This window comes from Ursus americanus, chromosome 28, assembly GCF_024610735.1.
Source record: "Ursus americanus isolate L20-20 chromosome 28, mUrsAme1.1.p, whole genome shotgun sequence".
In the NCBI taxonomy this organism is placed as follows: domain Eukaryota; kingdom Metazoa; phylum Chordata; class Mammalia; order Carnivora; family Ursidae; genus Ursus; species Ursus americanus.
This window is the reverse complement of record NC_142154.1, coordinates 19,152,434-19,175,584: the sequence shown is the minus strand read 5'-3', so window position 1 is coordinate 19,175,584 and position 23,151 is coordinate 19,152,434. Positions and strand designations below refer to the sequence as shown.

General features: G+C 40.7%; 1 protein-coding gene across 8 annotated transcripts in view; it reads right to left on the bottom strand.

Annotated features, from left to right (window-relative positions):
• Nucleotides 1-23,151, bottom strand: part of TJP1 (tight junction protein 1) — a 241,216-nt gene that overhangs the window by 104,285 nt on the left and 113,780 nt on the right. Inside the window, exon 1 of one of the 8 annotated variants that reach the window (XM_045795369.2) lies at nucleotides 2,872-3,392. The exons of the other annotated variants lie outside the window; for them this stretch is intronic. Coding sequence (XP_045651325.2) covers nucleotides 2,872-2,898 — 27 coding nt within the window. The 5' untranslated portion in view covers nucleotides 2,899-3,392. Of the gene's footprint in view, nucleotides 1-2,871; nucleotides 3,393-23,151 lie in introns of those variants that run through there. 8 annotated transcript variants of the gene reach the window in all.

Below are 23,151 nucleotides of genomic sequence, written 5' to 3'. Positions count from 1 at the left end.
AAAGCTCATAAATACAAAACTGTTCCTGGATTTCTGTGGTTCCACTGTCTATTCCTGAACTGATAGAATGCTTTAAATTACTCTGAATTTATAACACATTAGGTTTTCTAGTAGGGTCTTCTTTATGCAAAATTTCATGGCTATCATTCATTTATTTTACCAGACAAGCTTTCTCATTATATGTCAAGTTTTCTACAATACCACTGAAATTCTATTTGGAATTGTATTACACATATATACATTGACTTGGGGAAAATTTGTATATTCTACAATACTGACTCTCCCCATCTCCCTCATCTAATTTATTCAGGTTTTATGTCTTTTAAAATACACGTAATTTACAAACAAATATTGTATTTATTTCTAGGCATGCTCTTCTTGGACAAAAATTTGGTGGGATTTATCAGAATTTTAAATGCACGTACCCTTGGATCCTAAAATTCCATTTTTAAAGACTTAACAGACTATAATAGTGCACAAATATAAAGCTACTTATTACAGTAGCAAAATCCTGAAAACAAGTTAAATGTCTGTCAATAAGTCAATGATAATCTGCAGCATACTCTTAGGATAACAGACTATTCAACTATTACAAAGAATCTAGAATTACACGTATTGGCTTAGAGAGTTGTTCTACAAACTACTCTGCTAAAACAAAAGAGCAAGCTGCAAAATTAATGTCTTCTTTTTGTTTTTTGTTCTTTTTTAAACTGAGGGTTAGGATAGGGGAACAAAAGTATCACATGTGAAGTATTAAGTACACAGTCTGGCTTGTAGTAAGCATTTCAGTCACCTCAAGCTAGTAAATGTGACTTAGGGAAACGGCTGAATATTCTTTCATTTCACCTATTTTTTAGGGCCTGCCTGCCTTGTTCTACAGAAGATTTTGTAGTAGGCTCATAATACAGCATTTAAATAAAATAAGTTTTCAACTTATGTTTCACTCATAAATATTTACAAATACACATGTCCCTACAATGTAATATTTAACTACGGATGCTTTTCAATATGCCATAAATCTCAATTCTATAATTCAGGAAGAAGAGTAGTGTTTCTCCTAAATGATCTTACTGTAACAATCCATTGAAAACTTACTTCTCTCCATACTTGAAATAACCTTTTTAAAGTATGTTGTCTTGGGGCACCTGGGTGGCTCAGTCGTTAAGCATCTGCCTTCGGCTCAGGTTGTGATCCCAGGGTCCTGGGATGGAGCCCCGCATCGGGCTCCCTGCTCAGCAGGAAGCTTGCTTCTCCCTCTCCCACTCCCCCTGCTTGTGTTCCCTCTCTCGCTGTGTCTCTGTCAAATAAGTAAAATCTTAAAAAAAATAAAAATAAAAATAATAAAAAATAAAGTATGCTGTCTTGTCAGGTAGCATTTTCCTCATATAGTGTTGCTTTAATTACAGTAATAATAAAAAGTGGAGTGTGTTGTCTTGGATATCAAGTACCAGAGATCACACCTCAGGAACAAAGTGACATTATGTGTAATATAAAAACAAAGCCTTTCCTCCTAGGAAAGGAAACGCCCTAAAAGGTAAGTAATGTGAACTTATTTCATCTCTAGATTTTCTTCATCAACGTAAAGTCAAAATGTACAAATTAAAATTTTCTTAAAGAAATAATATTATATTCCTTAAATATATATACTTATAATATATATACATGTATTATAAAAATATATTTAAGTATATTTATATTTAAATTTAAAATATAAAAATATATAAATATAAACATATATAAATATATAACATATAAAATATATATTCTTAATATATATATATTCACTACTAAATGTAACTACTAACTTCTGCCTCCCAGAAAACAAAGTCCTGAGTTCAGAAACTTCAGAGCCACATTATACCCTGTTCCAGATGCTATGAATACACATTTCCAACAGAAAAATAAATTCATAAGTACTTAATACTCTTTGAAGTAATGATTTGATTTTCAAAGAGACAGAGTTTTACTCTTCATATTTCTGTATGCCTGCAATTGTTAAAAGGAGCAGGTACAAGAAAGAGTAAAATGTAGAAAAGGAAAAGAGGATTTTAACTGAGTTTACGAGCTTCGGCTTTTTGATGTAACATACAAGTTGGTTTTACAGCACTGAGAAAAATGCCCTAGTACTTCAAAGCACATGTAAAAATTGATAGGAAAAAGTGTTACTTTTTGCTACAACCACAAGTCTTTCTTAATTTTATTTTTAGACTTCATCTCACTGTCCATTTGTGGTATTTTGTGTATTTTGTGCTACTTCTGAAAGTTTAATTCAAATGAAACCGTTACAAAGTATTAAGGGGTTCATTTTTTCAATGCTACCTTAAATGACACAGTGTGAAAAAAAATTCCGACCTACTACACACAAAACAATGTTCTGCTGCCTCAGTGTCTTATCGCTGGCGCGCGCATACCACGGAGAGTGACATCAGATCGAAACTACACGGTTTCGCCGGTGACCAACCACTCCTCCAAAGACAGCAGCTACGGGCTTGCCAGAGGTGGCACCCCAAACCCCGACCTCCCGCCCGCCGCGTGCCCGCAGAACCCATTCCCGTCGACGAGTTTGCCGGCGCCTGACCTGTTGCGCGTCCGCGCCCGCCGCGAGCCGGAGCCAGGCACCGACGCCGGCAGCGATGCACCTGCCCCAGACCGCAGCTCTGCGCGCCGGCCGCCCCCTCCTAGGCCCCCGCCTGCCCCCGCCCGCCCGCGGGGCTCCGAGCGGCCCTCGGCCACAGCCAGCCCAGCCCACCCGCTGCCGCCCCCGGCGCCTGGGCAGCAGCCCGCGAGGAGGAGGGCGGGGCGCAGGCCCGACGCCGGCGGGCTGCCGCGCTCGCTCGGGATCGGCCCTGACCGCCTCGGAGGCGCTCTCACCTTGGCTGCCGCGGCTCTGGCGGACATCTTGTCTCTCTCCAGCGCCGCGCGAGGTTCCTCGGACCCGAAACTCCGCGCCACCAGCCCGCCGGCTCCTCACGCCACAGACCAGATAAACATCTCCTGGGAGCGAGCGGAGCTGGGGGCGGGGGCGGCCGCAGAGGCCCAGCCCACGGGGAGGGGACTCAACTCGGACAAAAGTCCGGGAAGCGACCGCCTGCCCGCCCCGCCCGGGTCTTCTCCGCGGGGCGCGCCCGGCCGGCGCCTCCCTCCGAGTGCGGCCAGTCGCTCGGCCTCCCAAAGCTCTCACAGCCAGGACACGTCGGCCCCGCCCGCTTGCCCCTGGCTAGCACTGGGGGCCTCCGGCCGTCCCCGCAGTCCGCCCGGTGGCTCCTCAGAAGCCGGCTTCCGCACGTAACTTCCCTGGATTCAGTCGCGGGAAAGGGACCCACCATCCACAGGCTGAGCCGGCGCCGGCAACTGCGGGAGGCCACGCAAACCTGCCGGCCCGGCCCGCCCCACTGAGCATGCCCGGCTGGGCGGGGGGCGGGGCCTCTTCGGGGGCGGGGCCTCTTCGGGGGCGGGGCGAGCGGCCCACGGACAGCTTCTTCCTGAGGTCCGACCCCAGTTGGGGAAGGAAAAGCCCAGTTTCCGAAGTACTTGGTGGACAGTTTCCGCTGGCATGCGAGTCTTCCTGTTTGTTTTTATCAAAGGTCCGGCAGAAATCGACCCCGAGGAGAAAGCCCCTGTGTTCCAAAGCTTTTTCGACTTCTAGCAGAGACTTGCTCTCTTGCTCCTCAACAAGCCACGACGGATCGGCCCCCACACAGAAGGACTGCTGGAAAGGCTGGCACAGCAAATACCTGACAATAGTTTCCTTAACGTGGTAAATATCGATGCCCACAGCTGTCACCACATGCCTGGGCCTTGCTGCCCCAACTGAAAGCAGAATGCGTTGTTCTGTAAAGCGCGTCCTGGCTTTCATCTCTAAGGCGCTCCTAACAGGGTCAAAATGATTGCTCTCATTCTCGACTAGCCGACTGTGCTAAAACTAAAACTGGTACGGAGGTCGTGGGCACTCCTGGGCAAGCAGACTGGGAAATACCCAAGAGAACTGTGATATCTTGGCCCACCCACATTAGGCCTCTGGATATATCCAAAGACTCCCCCACCCCTGTAGGCAGGGATCTCCAAAGTATATTTTTGGTAACCAAAATGCTGCAATTCTTAGTGGTGAGTGAAGGGCTCAGGCTGCCTTGCACTTCTGAAGCCAATTCTCCAAGTCGGGTCTGAGCAGACAAGAAGGTTAAAGACTTGCAGCCCATGGTCCAAGTTTAATCAACCTCTGCATACACTTAGCACAATGCTGACCGCCTTGCTAAACGCCAAGGAATATGTATGAAACCATTTCCAGCCTCATTATTCTACACTTTGTAAAACGTAAAGCTCTCCACAAAGGGTCAGAAATTCTTCGTAACAATAAATAACATTCTTAAAGTACCTAACCTCGTGCCACAAAAGGTACACAAGAAAGGGGGGAAAGGCACAAACGCCAGGTTTTAAACAATGATTTTCTGTTTGGAACTCAACTGTATGGAAAGATCAAACGTCTCTTAGCCAAGAAATATCTGTATGCCATACATAAATATCTATTAAGATCTCAAAGTAACATTTTCATATATTTTGCAACTGAAGCTATCTGAGCTAGAAAAAAGCATTCTGCAAATCAAACCCTTATTCTTTTCTTTCTTTTTTCCCCCTGAATAGAAGTGGGTGAAATCACTTTTGTTTTAGACTTACGGTGTAATTTTTTTGCTTGGGGGCAAAGTATTATTCCTTCTCTTAAGAATCGTAATTAAAATGTCCTTAGGAGCAAGCACTGTTTTTAAAAAATCTGGGGAGTTTTATTGTAATAAAAGACTTTTCATGTCTTTATTACTTTTACCATTTATTAAGATGTGCAATTAGCATAACCTGCCTAGAACTAGGCATCATGTCTTTAACAGCACCTAAACCTACAGACATACCTAAAAATGCACAGAAACTTTTTTTTCTCATTTGTCACTATTCATCAAGTCTTCCATATATCATTTAAATGCTAGATTACAACGATCTGTCAAAGATCTACTGTATTTGATTACAATTTTAGTTTATTTTACTTTTGCCATGGTTTAAAACACAATGAAATCAAGCAAAAAATTTTTACCTTGAGAATACCTTGCTTTAAAAATTACATTTATAGGGTGCCTGGGTGGCTCAGTTGGTTAAGCGACTGCCTTTGTCTCAGGTCATGATCCTGGAGTTCCAGGATGGAGTCCCACAAGGGCTCCCTGCTCGGCAGGGAGTCTGCTTCTCCCTCTGACCCTTCCCCTCTCATGCTGTCTCTCTCTCTCTCTCTCAAATGAATAAATAAAATCTTTTTTAAAAAATTAAAAAATAAAAGTAAAAAATAAAAACTACATTTATAAAAATCTCAAGGGAGAATAAGTATCCTTTAAAATTTTTTCAAGATATTTTCAAGATATTTTGTAATATCTGAAGTAAGCTGTATAACATGTTTTATGTATTTCCTTTTCTCTAAAGAAACAGGAGAAAGTTTTTGTCACTTGTAAAAATAAAAGTAAAACACTATTGTCAAGTCTTAAAAACACATCTCCATTCCAATGGTTTATTTTTGGGGAGATGCTTTGATAAGAAGTGGAAAGCACAGAGCATAATCTCAGATATTCCCCTTTAACAATGAAGAGTTTATCCACTGAACAACAAAAATTATACCACAATTTTAATGCTTGGGTATGAATGTGGTTATAGTTCCTCTAGACTCATCACATGGAAAGAAATACAAGCAAGTCTGAGAGGCTCATTTAGAGTAACAATAAAGTTTAACCAAGAATCTCTTTTCGATTGCACAGATTATCTTATTTCTGATCATCTAGTGCAAACTGAACAGGAAACTAAAAAACCACAACACTCACAAAGAGAACTTCCTGTGGGATTTTTGGTGTCTGCGGCTCAGAATGAAAAAAAAAAAGAAAGAAATGTGCCAAATCTTCATAAATCTTAGATAGAACCATTTATTATAACAGTCTTGACCAAATCAACAACTATAGCCATGCCCGCATTTTATCTAGGTATATTTTGTTTTCATTACAAAAACAAAATATATTCTTAGGCCTATTTTTGTTATTTTTTGGTATGAGATGTGAGTTTTCGTATGAAATGCAAAGGGGAAGTATTACTGCACTGTGGTAGAACAGGAGACAATCTTGATAATGCCACAGAAGAGGACTGACGAAATACTAGAAATAGAATTTTATCAAAGCACTGTAACCACTACCACCGCCACAACAAAAGTAATTCTAACCGTACTCCTATGCCATGTATTTAAAAATTCTATACATTGGGGGTGCCTGGGTGGCTCAGTCAGTTAAGTGTCTGCCTTCAGCTCAGGTCATGATCCCAGGGTCCTGGGATTGAGTCCTACATCAGGCTCCCCACTCCGAGGCAAGTCTGCTTCTCCCTCTCCCTCTCCCTCTGCCTGCTGTGTTCCCTGTTTGTGCTCTCTCTCTCTGTCAAATAAATAAATAAAATCTTTAAGAAAAAAATTCTATGCATTGCTTCAGAGTTTTCCTCTGCCGATAAAGTCACAGAAAAGATTAAACAAAGAACAGCTTTCGAAGACTCATAAAATTTCCAGACTTCACAGACCAGTAGAATTTCAAACAAAACAAAACAAAACAAAACAAAACACTGCAGGGGTGCAATATAGGATTACCAACTTTTTTTTTTTTAAGATTGTATTTATTTATTTGACAGAGAGAGACGGCCAGCCAGAGAGGGAACACAAGCGGGGGGAGTGGGAGAGGAAGAAGCAGGCTCCTAGCGGAGAAGCCTCATGTGGGGCTCAATCCCACAACGCTGGGATCACGCCCTGAGCCGAAGGCAGATGCTTAATGACTGCACCACCCAGGCGCCCCGGGATTACCAACTTTTTCACTTATTTTGCAAAGCAATGACATTTAAAAACAAACACGAATACACTTAAAGATGATTAAAATGGTAGATTTTTATATTATGTACCTTTTGCCACAATAAAAAAATACCAAAAGAATGTTACTATCACCAACATCATTTCATTTTTAAAAGGATGTATAAACACTAAAAAGTCATTTTTTTAATTCAGTGCAGAATAAAGACAGTCCTTCCTAAAACGAGAGTGAGGCCATCCTTCCCTTGACTGGAGCAAGGCGGAGCTTTCTCTGTCGGGTCCTGAATGTCACACAACCAGGTCGATTGTTAGCTCCATAATTCCATGGAATCCATGACCCATCCAGACTGGCAAGCCAAGGCTCTAACTCCTCTCTAAGCACCCTGCCTCCCCTTCTCTCCAGCTCCTGTTTCCCATCTTCTACATTCTCCTAACCATCCCTCAGAGACCTCCTCCCCAGCCCAAGCAGTGATTCCTAGAGAAAAAAGAAATTAAGGAATGGAAAACTCCCCTCCCTTGCTGCCAAACTATGATATGCCTACCCTGGGAACCTGCTTTTCTTCTGTCTTCTGCTCTCCCTGGGCTCTGAACCCCATCTCTGGGGCTGGCTGGCCCTATCCGCTATGTTCTGTCTCACCATCGTCTTCATCCTCTCTCAGCCGAAGGATTCTACATTTCAGAATTCAAGCTTCCTCTGATATCTTCCATTTAATAACGGGGGGGGGGGTGTCTGAGGGTCAAGGGGGCAACCCTTGACCCTACCCAGGCTACCTTCAATGGTATGCAATCAGCACAGTTGGACAGAACCCGGTGCTCAGAAGGGCCCTACCCAGGATTTAATGCTCTGCAGCACTGTCTGGAATCTCAGTTTTTGCTTCGGATTTGTGTTTTGTAAGTGAAGGTGATGGGACAATGGGGCATGCACTGGGGACCTCAGCTCTCATGTGATCCTGTTTGTTTTGGCCTCCCTGGAGGGCTTCTCAGCTACCCACTCCCCACGACTCCTGAAGCCCTTGTCAGTGCTTTACCACCCTCTGTCTCTCACAATGATCGGGGAGAGGGTTGGGGTCAGGCTTGTGTACCTTAGCACCTTGGGCTGGACAAGAGCCCCAGGCTGACAGGAGGCCGTATCTTGGTGGGGTGAGCCTCCTACCTAGCCTCCATTGGGGTACCAAGCTGTCAGGGGTGAAGGCTTAAAGATTCTTGATAGTTGCTGTCTGCTATGGCTAGAGCAGCAGTCCTGTAGCCTGACTTCCCCAGACCCTGTCCTCAGCTTGGGCATTTAGGTCAGATGGCTCGTGGGAAAGAGGCTCAGGAGGCAAGTAGGACCTCCCAGGGCCCTGTGAGGGTCTATACTAGCTATGATTATACCAGGTCCAGGGGTGCTCCCCCCGGGAATGGGGTCCTCTCTCCTCCCTATCTTCCTGAGTCCAGCTGTGCTTGTCTCTTCTGGCCAGCTTGAGGGACAAACTTCAAGGACAAGCCACAAAATATGGATTGTGTAATTTAAGTGATTGCTCATACAACTTAAATATTCTGATCTTTGCTTTTAAAACTGGTACTGCCCAATATAAAGATAAATGATAAAATTATATGTACCTTTAACGGCAGTTTCTTTTGCTTTTTGAACAAAATGATCCCATACATTCATTTTCCACTGGACCCCACAAATTAGAGACCACCTCTCCGTCTAGATCACATTCTATGAGTTCATGACAAGCTTCTCAGAAGTTCTCTATCACTTCTAGTTCTCTCTGTTGTCAAGACATGCCCAAGTCCTTTGGCGTTCTTTCTTTCTCACTTTAATTTCACAACTAATGCAGGCATACATTCCTTCTACGAAAGAAGCAATAGACATTTTTAAAAGTCCACTGGCCCACATGCCCCTATTCCCACTCCTGTTATCCAGGAATATTAGTATTTAAACTGAACTGGAGTGTGTATTTCTAGATCACTTTCTGTGCATTTATTTACACATATATATGAAAACAAAGAGAAAGGGGGGGTGCAGATATACAGGAATATACAGGTTTAAAAAATATGATAGACAATATTTACTTTTGCAATTTTTTTCCACTTAATACTTTTGTCTTGGAGATTATTTCTTTTTTTTCTTTTAAGATTTTATTATTTTATTTGACAGAGACAGCCAGCGAGAGAGGGAACACAAGCAGGGGGAGTGGGAGAGGAAGAAGCAGGCTCATAGCAGAGGAGCCTGATGTGGGGCTCGATCCCGGAACGCTGGGATCACGCCCTGAGCTGAAGGCAGATGCTTAACGACTGCGCCACCCAGGCGCCCCTTGGAGATTATTTCAAACAATGAAAACCTACATCGTCATTTTAAAATGGCTGTCTAGTATTCCATGGATATACTATAATTTGTCTAAGATAGTTTTGATATTATAATGTCACAATGAAAATCCTTATTTATGCCTTCTTGCGCACATGTGAAGTAGTTCTCTAGGAGAGATATCCAAAAGGGGATTTTTCTGGGTTGAGGTATATATTGATTTAAAATAAAATTTTTTAACTGATACTGTCTACCATCCCTCCAAAAATACCAGATCAACTTATCCTGTTTCCCCCACCCACAAACACTTGATAATACTAATCTTTTAGATTTTTGCCCATCTGGTAGACAAAAATGGTATATTACTTGCCTATCTATTTCATTTACTCCCCCCTTTTTTTCTGTTAGGTTATTTCAGTTACTGATTTGAAGCACTTTTTTTTTTTTAAGATTTTATTTATTTATTTGACAGAGAGAGAGACAGCCAGCAAGAGAGGGAACACAAGCAGGGGGAGTGGGAGAGGAAGAAGCAGGCCCCCAGTGGAGGAGCCTGATGCGGGGCTTGATTCCAGAACGCCAGGATCACGCCCTGAGCTAAAGGCAGATGCTTAACAACTGAGCCACCCAGGTGCCCCTGATTTGAAGCTCTTTTTTTTTTTTTTAAAGGTTTTATTTATTTATTCGACAGAGATAGAGACAGCCAGCGAGAGAGACAGAGGGAACACAAGCAGGGGGAGTGGGAGAGGAAGAAGCAGGCTCCCAGCGGAGGAGCCCGATGTGGGGCTCGATCCCATAACGCCGGGATCACGCCCTGAGCCAAAGGCAGACGCTTAACCGCTGTGCCACCCAGGCGCCCCTGAAGCTCTTTTAAAGTATACTTTTTTTATTGAATGCAGCTGCTTGTATGTGTGTGTGCGTCAAATAAAATTTGTTTTGGACTAATTTTAGTTGTATAGAAAAGTTGCAAAGATAATACAGAGTTTATCCACCCTGACCTAATGTTAACATTTTATATAACTGTGGTAGACTTGTTAAAAAAATTAACATTGTTACATTATTAACTAAACTGCATCAAATGCTAATTTTAACTCCTTAATTTCTCTGATATTCTTCCACTTTTGCAGATTCCTCCTCCTTTCCAAATCTTATGTAAATTATTTTTGACATGTTCATCTTGAGCCTCTAGACTTTTCTTAAGTTCAGGTTCGTGAACGTGACTATGTATGAGGCAGAGTATAAACCAAAAAGTCACAGTGGACGACACACAGGGTATACCTGGAGTTTCATCATTCTTATTCTGTCCAGGAACATTTTTTTCTCAGACTCGTGTTTGTAGAAAAATTGCTGTGAGATATTTTTTCAGCCTCAAACAGTAAGTGGAGATTAGAAGAAATCTACCAACTCCACTTTAGTTTGGAGTCTGTCTTCCCCAGATGGCAGGGAGTACCAAATTCCCTGGATTAAAAAAAGAGATTCCTTAAAAGAATTGAATGACCCAGTCCCCCAAATTATGTTTGGATTCTCTTTATAATGTGTGTGTGTTTGTGTGTGTTTGAGTGTGTGATAAACCTTTAGAATAATACTCTTTTAAAACAAATAAATAAACATAAAAAATAGAAAAGTGAGTGAAACTCCATTTAAAAAAAGGTAAATATATTTTTATATTTAAAATAATGTTTAGGAGCACCTGGATGGCTCAGTCAGGTAAGCATTCAACTCTTGATTTCAGCTCAGGTCATGATCTCAGGGTTGTGAGATCAAGCCCCACATCTGGCTCTGTGCTGGGTGTGGAGCCCGCTTGGGATTCTCTCTCTCTCCCTCTGACTCTGCCTCTACTCCCCCAACTGGTGCACATGAGTGTGTGCTCTCTCTCTAAAAAGTAATAATAATAATAATAATAATATAAAATAATTTTTAAAAGGGAATAAAATGGATGCACATACTTGCAAAGGAAACACTAGAAGGAAGACTAAGAATAAATACAGTTACCTTTGGAGGAAGGAGAGGACATCAACAATAATTTTTCTACATATGCTCCATAATATAGTTTCAATTTTGAAAACATAAAAATATTTTACATATTTTTAAAAGTAAATGAAATCAAGAAGAAAAAAAAATCTGTAAAAACTGAAAATGAACTGAAGCAAGAAAAATACATTAAGTTGGTGACCTAACCACACAGAGAAAAGAATTACTTTCAATGCCTCCTGCACAAAGCCCTTTGATTGTAGATTCTTTGTATATGTTCTAAGGAAAACAGCACTGCAACAAAATCATAAATTTCATTCAGTAGTCTGTTAGTAAAAATTATTTTGAAACTATTACTGTACGTATGCGTGCATTAACTAATATAAAACTGTTATATATTCATTAATTGATTAACCTATATATAATGACTTTTAGCTGATATTTATATATGTGTGTTAACAAATATATTAGTGTATTTAATATATAGCATTATTAACATACAATTTATAATACTAGCATATTATGTATTTGATAGTTTCAAAGTTACATATAAATATATAACAATTTTAAAGTAACAATGCTAATAACATGTTTGTGTCTGCTAATAATGCTAATATTAAGTGTATGCTTTTATACTGGTTATATTATTAGTTAATACATCAATATATATTAGGGTATATTAACATTCTTATAACCAAGATTTTCTGCTTAAGAGAAAAAAGTATAAAAATCGAAGAAGTTATATAAAAATTTTGCAATTCTAATTTAAATTTTTAAAAAATCAGTATAACAATTTTTTAAAGTATCTTTAAAATACATATGTGTGTGTGTGTGTGTGTGTGTGTGTGTGTGTGTGTGTACAGAGATTTCCTAGCTCTTGCCAATGAAAAAGACTAGAAAGGATGAAAACCCAATATCAATGAGCACATTTAGCGCCCAAATTGTAATCTCTAGCCCTGGGTATAACTTGGGCACCAACTTCTTATTCTGTAAGCTGTCAATTTAAAGGAAATAATATATTTTGTATGAACTCTATTTCAGATAACCAAATAACTCTAATTGATGAAAAAAAATGTTCCTTATAAAATAACTCCAGCTAAGAAATCTGGAGTGATAGAATTAGGAAATCATCATCTTGTAACACTTGAAACAACAGACCCTGGCAACTGGTCATCAAAGGATCAACTCACTCAGCAATGTTAGCATCATTCAAAGCTAAGACAAGCAAACATTCATGGCTCCACGTGACACACCCACCTACGGAGGATGTCTGTTCCCAAAGTGGAACCTGAATGAAATTCAGCCTGTAGGGCTAACTTTCATAAACAGAAATACAGGAGATGGAGATGCAAGTTAGAGGACTCCACAAGGAAGCAAAGAGATGACTACAGAATGTAGGAGGGTCTATGCAGGAAAATGGACCCGGTTTTCAAAATGAGTCAGTAGACAAAAAAGAAAAGAAAAGCAAGTTGGGGCTGCTATGGACCTTCTGTGGATGGACTCCTTTTCAGATCTACTTATTGTAAAAAGACATTTTTGAGGCATTTGGGGAAATTTCATCATGGACTAAATGTTCAGTGATAGCAAGATGTGGTCATGGTATTGTGGCTACATAGGAAGGTATCCCTTTTTGGGGCGCCTGGGTGGCTCAGTCGTTAAGCATCTGCCTTCGGCCCAGGGCATGATCCCAGGGTCCTGGGATCGAGCCCCACATTGGGCTCCCTGCTCCACTGGGAGCCTGCTTCTTCCTCTCCCACTCCCCCTCTTGTGTTCCCTCTCTCCCTGGCTGTCTCTCTCTCTGTCAAATAACTAAATAAAATCTTAAAAAAAAAAAAAAAAAAGGAAGGTATCCCTTTTGACAGATGCATATGGAAACATACAGAGCTGAAATAGCACAATGTTTGGGATCTGCTTCAAAACACTTCAGCAAGCAGTTAAAAAGTAGAGGCAGGCGATGGAGCAAAATACTGAAAATTGGTGAATCCAACTGATAGGCACATGGCAAGTTTACTGTATTATTCTTTCTACTTTGGAGTTTGTTCGAATGTTGGTGTACATTTGAAATTTTTATCATGAAGATCAACAAAAATAATAAAAACAAATATTCCTGTCAGCAAAGGTAGGTAGACTGTAAGTAATTGTCAGACATTCCCTGTTTGGATACCCCGTTGCAATGGGACATTGCAGTTTTCTTCTCATCAAGAGGTGGAACATTTTTCTCCCATCCCTTGAATCTGGGCAGCGGCGTGACCTGTTTTAGTTAAAAAGCATACATGACCCACGCAGAAACTTGAAAAGCACTTGGCATGGGGGGTGTGCTTTCTCTAGCTGCTGAGAACGCTGAGACCACCACTGGAAGCCCAGATTAGCCTGCTGAGGAAGTCACATGGAAAAGAAATGAGATGCCCTGGCTGACAGTGTGCCAACCTCCAGACATCTGAGCGAGGGAATTCTAGACCATCCAGTCTCAGCCAAGCCGCAAATGATTGCATCTGTATGAATCAGCCCGGGCAAGTCTAGCAAAAGAACTACTCGGATCTGAGCCCAAATTGCCAGCCCACAGAATCATGAATGTTTTTTAAGATGCTAAGTTTTGGGTGATTTGTTACACAGCAAGGACAAACTGAGAAGTATGGCTAAATCCACAGGAGTACTACACGAACATATGCAAAAGATCGGCTTCTTAGGACTGTGCAGGTACAGGGCATGGACTCCATCAAGGTATCTGAATGGGAACTCCACGTCACTAGAAAATGGTACATTTGGAAATTGCTCTAAAGGCACTGGAGGCTTCGGTAGACCACCTCCTTTTGTATGTACAGTGAGGGCCATCGAAACAAGTAGTCACTCCATTGATAGAGGTGGGTATGGCCGATGGATTACGTAGAACTATTTTTGAGGACTAAAAAGGTCTGGCTCTGCTTCTAGTCACCAATCCCAGACAAAACAGAGAAACGATCTTTGGGATTGCTGGCAGAAGGTCCTGCCTTTCTTCCCTGACTCCATTCTGCAGCCCAAGTAGCCAGTGCAGAAGGAGAGCACACATCTGTGAGAGTCTGCCTGACCCTCCCTCCCCTACAGGCCACAGCTGGGGCGACCTTAGCACCCACGAACACACTGGGGACACTCTCCAACAGGGCAGGTTTCACCCTACGTACTCTAAGAACAGACCGGGTTTCCTCCTTACCACAGATGTTCACCTGCAAATGCTGGGCCCAGATAGAAGGATTTATTAGAGAGTGTTTAAAGTGCCACAGGAGAAAACAAGGCAGCAGTCACTGAGATGCACATGGACGTTAAAACGCCGAGGTATTCTTTTACTAAAAGAAGATATTAAAGGATTTTAAATTATGACTGTTAATCTAACTAAATCACATAACTTTAAAATAATCTCCCTAAGGATTATACAGCTCATATCATTAGCAAAATACTGAACTTCTAAAAGAAAAATTCAAGAGAGTTAAATATTTATTTCTCCATAATACTAGCTATTTATTTGGAACTATTTTAAAGTTAATTTGATACTTTAATTTGTGATGAATATGGCTATTTTCAGTACATTAGAATTACTGTTCACACAAATGCCACCCACATTTACATGCTAATTTATCCAACTTCTTCATTTATATTTTTAAAGGTGCAATATAATTTTTGTAAGTATATTTTTTTAAAGCACAAGAATCTTGTTAAGGAAATGGCCATATTTTATACTCTTTTGAATGAGCAAACTATTACTTAGGAAATGCTGCAAATGCCTTTTTTGGACTATGGGCTTGGAATTTATATTATTCGACAAAGTCTAACAAGACAAAAAGATCATTAAATATGGGGTTTGGAAAGACTGGACTTTAAAAGCGAAGAATAATTCGTGGCAGCTTCGTTATCTGTGGACCAAACTTGAAGGGGACAAAGGAAAACCCTGCAGCTGAGCTGAAGGTTGGTGCAGCAGAAGCCAGGGCCCCAAGAAGGACCCCTCGCTTGGGGCAGCACTTTGACCTCGGGCTTCTGACAATCCTGCCTTCTCCTTCTGAAGGGGCAACACAGAGAGCTGAGGAAAAGCCATTAGATTCATTATCATTCTACGTAATACTAAAATAAATGTTCTCTCCTGTTAACAAAGTGTGGACACATATGGTGAAAGCATCGGAAAGAACATGATGGAAATGATCTGGAAAGGTCTTCTGGGACTAAAGCTTCCTTATCTGTACAACAGAGGGGAGTAACATGGGGAGATTGGGGTATGTGGGGGAGGGGGTGCTGGATTAATTCTAAGACCTTTTCTAGCCATAACTTTCAGTGATCTGAACAGTCAAAAGCTGTTCATCCCTGACACTGTGAGGCTAGTGTTGGATGTGGTTATTTGTAGGTTTTACAAGTCTTGGAAAGATACAGATGATAAGACCATAGATTCTGTTTCTACGGAAAGCTCTAATTTTAAATGTGTTTAATTTTAAATATGATTAAATTTCCATGTGAGAGCACATATTATATGAGAGTGAAAAGTTTTACAAAAGCTGGACAAATTAGAAACCATCCAAAAATCTAGCTAAGCTTAGATCTGTGTGTGAGAGAGTGTATGTTTTGAAAGGGTGTGGCTTCCTGACTCTGGATTGTTTGGAAATATTCTGACAAAGCCAAATTCATTTCTCTGATATCCTGAACACAGCAAGGAACTGGAGCCTAAAATAGCATAAAACATGATATTCCTATACATATAATCAATTTAAGTCAACTAAAAAATGTGATAAACACCCAAAAGATTTTTCTCTTTTTTAAGTAGGCTCCACACCCAGCATGGAGCCCAACATGAGGCTTGAACTCATGACTCCAAGATCAAGACCTGAGCTGAGACCAAGAGTTGGAGGCTCAACTGATTAAGCCACCCAGCTGCCCCAACACCCAAAAGGTTTTTAGTCTATATTCTTGTAATTCCTTTTTTAGAGATAGTCTGTGCAATTGCCTGGACTAGAAAATTTAGCAACACTTAGCATACTTTTCACTCGTTTGTTCATTAACCCATTTTTCATCTATTCAACAAGTATTTACAGAACTCCTACTAGGTGCCAGAAACCATTTCTTTTAAAATTTTTCCAAGTTTTGTTTGTTGAACTTCATCCTCCCTTACTCTCACTCCTGCCTTTGTTAGGTAGGACGCCATGTTCAGATGACTCAGGAGTACATTTAAGTTGTGGTACTCAAAGCAGAATGCTCTCTTACTAAGGGAAAAACACAATCCACGTGAGTCAGTACTTCACACGGTGGTGTCAGGAGGAGAAAACAACCATCCTCACCCCCACCTCAAGAGAAAGACAGGTCTGACTGGACTCATTTTTGCTCCTAGCACCTATGTCGCTGACGTGAATTCACTTCTACAGAGTGAATCCAGGACAGAAATAATAGACAGAAAGACTTAATAATATAATACATAATAAGTAATTATACACGTGTCATTGCTTTAACATAAAAAAATAGGTGTGGATGGAGATGATATATTATTCTGCAGTATTTCCCTCTCTATTACATAAATGTTAAACACAACAGCAGTAGAACGAGTTAGTAATGGCAATCAGTAGTCATTAATAGTAGGACTATTTTAACTGTATGAGAAAAATATAACAAGATTTTAAAATCCTTCTTTCTGTCCTCTGATATAGCAGTTTAACCCTTTAAAAATTATTTATTGGGTATTTAAATTTTGCAGGCTTTATACTGGGTATTTTTGAAATATATAAATGTGAGGCTTGTTGAAAGGAAAATATAAATACCACAGGGCTAAACAGATACTATTTATATTTCTCCACCACCGCACACAAAAAAGAATAATGTCCTGCTTCTTTCAGCTCCAGGATACAATAGGATATTTTTATTCTGTTTCCTTTTCCAATAACACTTCTCTGAACTGCCTGCAGCAGTTTAGACGTCCCTTGTTTCTTTCTGTGGCGGCAAAACTGAATACAGTCATATGTAAAATTCACTCTGATTTGCAGCTCCGTTCAGCTCCAACCCACATGACACAGATCCCTGGTGTCAGTTCCATGTGATGACAGTAAGCTAAATATCCTCTCCACAAGACCATTTGAGTGTGGAATGCTTATGATTCTCTTTTCTAGCAGGATCAGGTTTTTAGACTTGTGGGAATTCATTCCCACCTCTCCAGAAACGTCCATCTACTTTGTATCTAAAGGCTTGTTAATCAGGTTGTTTGCATCTATAAATTCATCATATATTCTATCACTGTCTAAAATATCTGTTATTTTAGGGACACGTGGTTGCCTCAGTCAGTTAAGTGTCTGCCTTCGGCTCAGGTCATGATCCCAGGGTCCTAGGATCGTTTCCCACAACAGGCTCCTTGCTCAGCGGGGAGCCTGCTTCTCCCTCTGCCTGCTCTGCCTGCTGCTCCCGCTGCTTGTGCTCTCTCTCTCTCTGACAAATAAATAAAATCTTTAAAAATAGATAAATAAAATAAAAAATCTATTGCTTTATAAAACTTTTTATTTCAAAGCAATCGTAGAGTCACAAGAAGATGCAGAGAAAAGCACAGGGAAATCCCGTGCTCCCTTCACCCAGCCTCCCCTGGTGTTAGCATCTTGCACAACTCTAGTACAATATGGAAACAAAGAAACTGACAGTGGTAACATTCTAAAGACTGTGTTCAGATTTCACCAGTTATGCAAGTATCCATGGTGTGTGTGTGTGTGTAGCTCTATGCAACTTGATCACGCTGTCATCTTGTACAACCACAAACACCACCACCAAGATACTCAACCATCATTTCACCGCAAGACTTATGTTACCCCTCTCCCCCCAGTCTCTAACCCCTGGCAACTAATAATCTGTTCCCCATCTCTATAATTATATTACTTCATGAATATTACATAAATGAGTCATATAGTATGTAACCTTTTGGAATTGGCTTTGTTCACTCAGCATGTTTTCCTTAAAGTTTATACAAGCTGTTGTGTGTATCAATAATTCCCTCCTTTGTGTTGCTAAGTAGTATTCCACTGCATGGAGGTACCACGGCTTGTTGAACCATTATCCATTTGGACATTTGAGTAGTTTCTGACTTGGGGCTATCATAAATTAAGCTTCTTTGAATATTTGTGTACAAATTCCTACATGAAAAATAACTCTTCATTTCTCTGGGATAAATGCCCTAGAATTGCTGAGTCCTACAGTAAATCCATTTTTTTTTCAGTTTTGAGAAGGGCTGTCGAAATATTTTTCAGAGTAGCTGTACCATTTTACATTCCAACAAGCAATGTGGAGAGTAACACATGAGTAATTGCCAGCATTTGGGGTTATCGCTATGTTTCATGGTACCCATTCTGGTAGGTATGTAATTATACCTCATTCTGATCTAAATTTGCATTTCTCTACTGGCTAATGTAGAAATTCACCTGCCTATTTCCTTCAGGAAAATGTCTACGTCTTTTGTCTATTTTCCAATAGGATTTTTTTTCACTATTGAGTTTTTAGAGTTCTTTCTATGGTCTAGATACAAGGACTTTGTTGGATATGTACTTTGCAAATATATTTTCCTAATCTATAACTTGTCTTTTCATCCTTCCAATAGGTTCTTTCCTGGGGCAAAAATTGTTAATTTTGATCAGTTCCAATTTTGGATAATTTTGATGAGCTCAGTTCTAAGTCCCAAAGATTTTCTCTTATGTTCTTTTCAAGAAGTTCTATAGTTTTACATTTTACGTTTAAGTTTTTCTATCATTTTTGAACAATCCAAATGGATAAGTTAAACCTCTCTTTCTCCAGGAATACAGTTTTAAAGTAGAAAGGTAATTTTAACTTCTAAGATCAAAATTTTAGTTTCATTGAGAAAATCCTATTTGACTTGGTGACCCTCTTCTGATGTTTTTTTCCTCTTTTCTGATAATTTTTTTTTACCAAGTTGAAAGTCATTTCCAAAAAGGACTCACTTTATCACCAGACGAGTTTTTGCCACAATCTAAAGGTAATATCAAATTACTCAGACACAGTCACTTCATCCTTCTCACGGCTCCTAATGGCCTCACCAAAAATCACTAAAAAGTTTCAAAGAAAGAGCATATAAATAAATGTCTGTTTTACTGTACATTTTTTTCCTCCATTTTCATCCTCAATGTATTTCCAAATTAGAGGACATTTCTTTTGTTCCACACTTGAAAATATGATTTTACGCCAAGCCAACACTTTAGTATCATTTCATAACTGACAACAGTGACAATCATCTTGTAGGCAAATGTGCTAAGGAGCCTATCGCCTTGCATTTCTATAAATTCAAACATCTCATTAAATGCTTTTGCACATTTTGAGGAAATGGAAAAGTAACCCAAAACTTGAATTATAAAAGCCTCAATATCACAGGTAAATAAACAATCATGCTTCTTTTAAAAGTGTGTGTATAAGGCATATAGGTATTTAACAGGTAAGATCATTTCAGTTTCTTTGGTGAGAACTTCATAGATTGAACGGAATTTTCTAAATTTACACGTGAACTGTCTGCTGGATATGCAAATAAGCAGCAAAGTCGAACAAGGTATCAACAATCTTTGTGCTCTTTCGTTTTCTTAGATCGCGTTAAAATCTTCACAGAAATCAAGAGGATTCAAAAGTTCAATTTTAAATCAAAATACCTAATGGCTGGACAGAACATTTGATCTGATGAACTTGTACTCTAGACAGCAGGATGGTTGAGAAGACCAGACAGAATCAGCTCTATGCCATAAGGGGCATGGTATTCAGGACTCCTCGTTTCCCCACATGGCACATTATTGCATCCTCTGAATCAGGAAGTGCCAGTTCCATAGAGCAACAGGGGAATGAAACCGTTAGCACATTCATTGGTGTAGTATGCCTATGATTATTTAGCAGCAGCTATTTTTTAAAGGATTTATTTACTTGAGAGAGAGAGAGAACGAGCAGGAGGGGCAGACGGACAGTGAGAGAGAACCTCAAGCAGACTCCACGCTGAGCATGGGACCCAACGTAGGGCTGGATCTCATGACCCCGATCTCATGACGAGCGGAAACCAAGAGTTGGATGCTTAACTGACTGAACCATCCAGGCGTCCTGCAGCAGCTATTTTTAATTAATTATTGTATCTTTTTGGGAGATGAAAAAACTTTTGAATTAGAAGTACTCGCGTATCTCAGCCCAAATTAGTGGGATTCAGCTTCCCTACGTGCTTTCACACCACCTTTTCCATGCCCAGTTTGTGTCTGTTCTGTATATGGTGTATTATGCTCTGCTTTGGTCATTTGGCTCCCCAATCCAGTTGTATGCATCCTTCCATTTGTCATTAAAATATCACAGTCAATTAGCCTTCTTTTTCAATGAGATGTGGGCCATGCTGGCATTGCTATCGTAATCGTTTTAATTATCTGAATTCTTAGAAGACACGATCAGAATATTCACAATGTTAACGTTTTAACAAGCACGATCTTGATACAAAGCACAACAGTTAATCAACAGGCCAAGTCAAAGCCAGATTCTTGATGCTCATGATTACAACACCCTTAATTACACACTCATCTCCTCACCCAGAGTGATGCAACAACGAATGATCCATTACTATGAACTGTAAATCGTAGATGCCACCGTTGTGAGGGGAAAAGCGGGTGACAGCAACTACGGAAGGTAAATCATCTATGTGGTATCCATTTGGCATTAAAGCGCCACTGCTGTCAGCCCCTTATTGGGAGGCCACCTCATTGGTTTTGTACTTTTCTCCCAACCTTTGGTGCCCATCACCAAAAAAATAAGGCATCTTGGGTCCCAGGGAGTGGTTTCCTGTGACAGGATTCTCGGTGCTAGAATCAGGACATCAGGCAATGGAAGACATCTTGTCACACTAGTGAGATATGTAAAAGCACCATTCTAGAAAGCCCTTAGAGTAGGATGGCCCTTCTTACTGGCTCTGGTCATACCTTGACCTGATTGTGTCGGTTCCAGAGGACCTAGAGGAAAGTTTCAGAGAGCAGATATATGGGCTGGCCTCTTTCTCTTGCTCCTTCTCTGCCACTTCCCATTTCATTCTTAGCTCAGAAATTAAAACTGTATATAGTCTCCTCACTTTCCCCTTGTCCAGGAAAGGAAGAGACAGAAGTTGGAGGGGCAAACTCTACAGTAGGAAGACTGCAGTGTGAATAGTTCCAAACTTGTCCAGTTTTTATATTCCAATGCCATGCAGTAAAGCAGCACACAGGAGCACTCTGTTGTCCATACAAAGCATTCTTCTCCATCATTCCCAAATTGTTTCCTTATTAGATGCCACTCACCATGCTAGGTATTCGGAATACAAGAAAGAAGGGGGGGGTGCCTGGGTGGCTCATTTGGTTAAGCGTGACTCTTGGTTTCTGCTCAGGTCATGATCTCAGGGTGGTGGAATGGAGCCCTACGTTGGGCTCTGGACTGAGCGTGGAGCCTGCTTAAGATTCTTTCTCTCTCCCTCTCCCTCTGCCCCTCCCCACCCCTGCTCATGTGTGCTCTCTTTCTAAGTAAGAAAGAAAGAGAAAGAGAGTGAGAGCGGAAGGAAGGAAGGAAGGAAGGAAGGAAGGAAGGAAGGAAGGAAGGAAAAAGGGAAGGTGTTTTATCTTCAAAGCATCTGCAGTCTAGAGAAGGAGATCAAACAGGAGATGAGCACCAGTAGAGCAAGGGCTAAGAACACAGAGAAGGAACTAGGGAAGCAGAGAAAAGGAGAACTTGGATGGGCGTTTTGGGGGCAGGCGTCCCTAGGAGAGAACATAGTGGAAGTGTGACCATCTGAAATAGAAAAACATTGACCTCAGAATGAGTTCCTGTATTTCAAAGTGTACCACCAATTTGAGGGCTGCTCTTCTAAAAACAGGACATTGGCATTTCCCATGAGCAACAAGAAGAACCCACAAAGGGAGAACGTGACTGCATAAGGTTGACAAGAGGAAGGACGCTGATCCCTTCCCCACTTGCCGGGAAGGCTGGGCCTTAAACGCAGTGGAGGGCACTGAGCCAGGGTTCCAACATAGTCTGGGCTAGGCTGAAGTCGAGTCTGGCTTGTCGACAGCGAAAAGCTTACCAAGCAGAAAGGCAGGGGGAAAGTCTTTCAGCAAAAATATTTAACCCACTGAAAATAATTTATACTTGTGTACAAACAACCTGCTGATTAAAAATGATTCTTAACTACTCATTAAAAGAAGGCCCACCCTTCAGGACCTATACTTTGCAACACTTAGGTACTATTTAATGGGAGTTACAGTATAAGCAAAATATTAAAAGGCTGCATTTCTTTACATGCTATAATTTTACTTTTGACTAATTCCAACTTTCTCTGTGCTCAATTAGTCTGACTTAGTGAAGTTTTGTCGTGTATAAGCTGGGAAGTCCTGACTTGTCTCTCAACTTGCCAGCAAGAAGTAGCAGGATTACTAAATTCCCAAGATTTTAAAAAGGTCAAAACTGTGGCCCCTCTCTTTACTAATTTTAAATGACTGTACGCCATTGGCAAAGTAATATTTACCACCAAAAATACAATCTATATCCTTCTTGAACAGAGCTGATTTGATTGAGAATCAAATTTGAGTTTGAGGTCTCTTTCTTCTGATTTCTTATAGCGGGACACATAACAAAGTGCATTTAACACCGTAACTGGGATTTCCACAGCCTGGAGACCTATTAAGAATTCCCAAAATTGGCGACATCTCCAGAGGTGGTGGGATAGAGAGAGGTGTTTTGCTCTTCTGGTAAACTTTTAACTAGGAAGCCAGGGATAAATTCTCTTATTTTGAGAGAGGGGTGAAAAATTGGGTTAAGTGAGAGCTTCCAGATATAAGTATATGTGTGACCAGAAGTGCGAATCTCTGATGAAGGAATAGGTAAGAACCATTTTGCGGGTCCCTTACTACGGGCTCCCCAAGCAACAAGAATGATAAGTGTTCTTAAGTTACATGTTTCTTCTCCACATGTGAGAAGAAAATTTCACTTCTGAAGTGCTAAATTAGCCTGCGGTTTTAGACAAGCAAAGTTGCACCATGGTCCTTGCTTTGCCAGATATATGCTGACT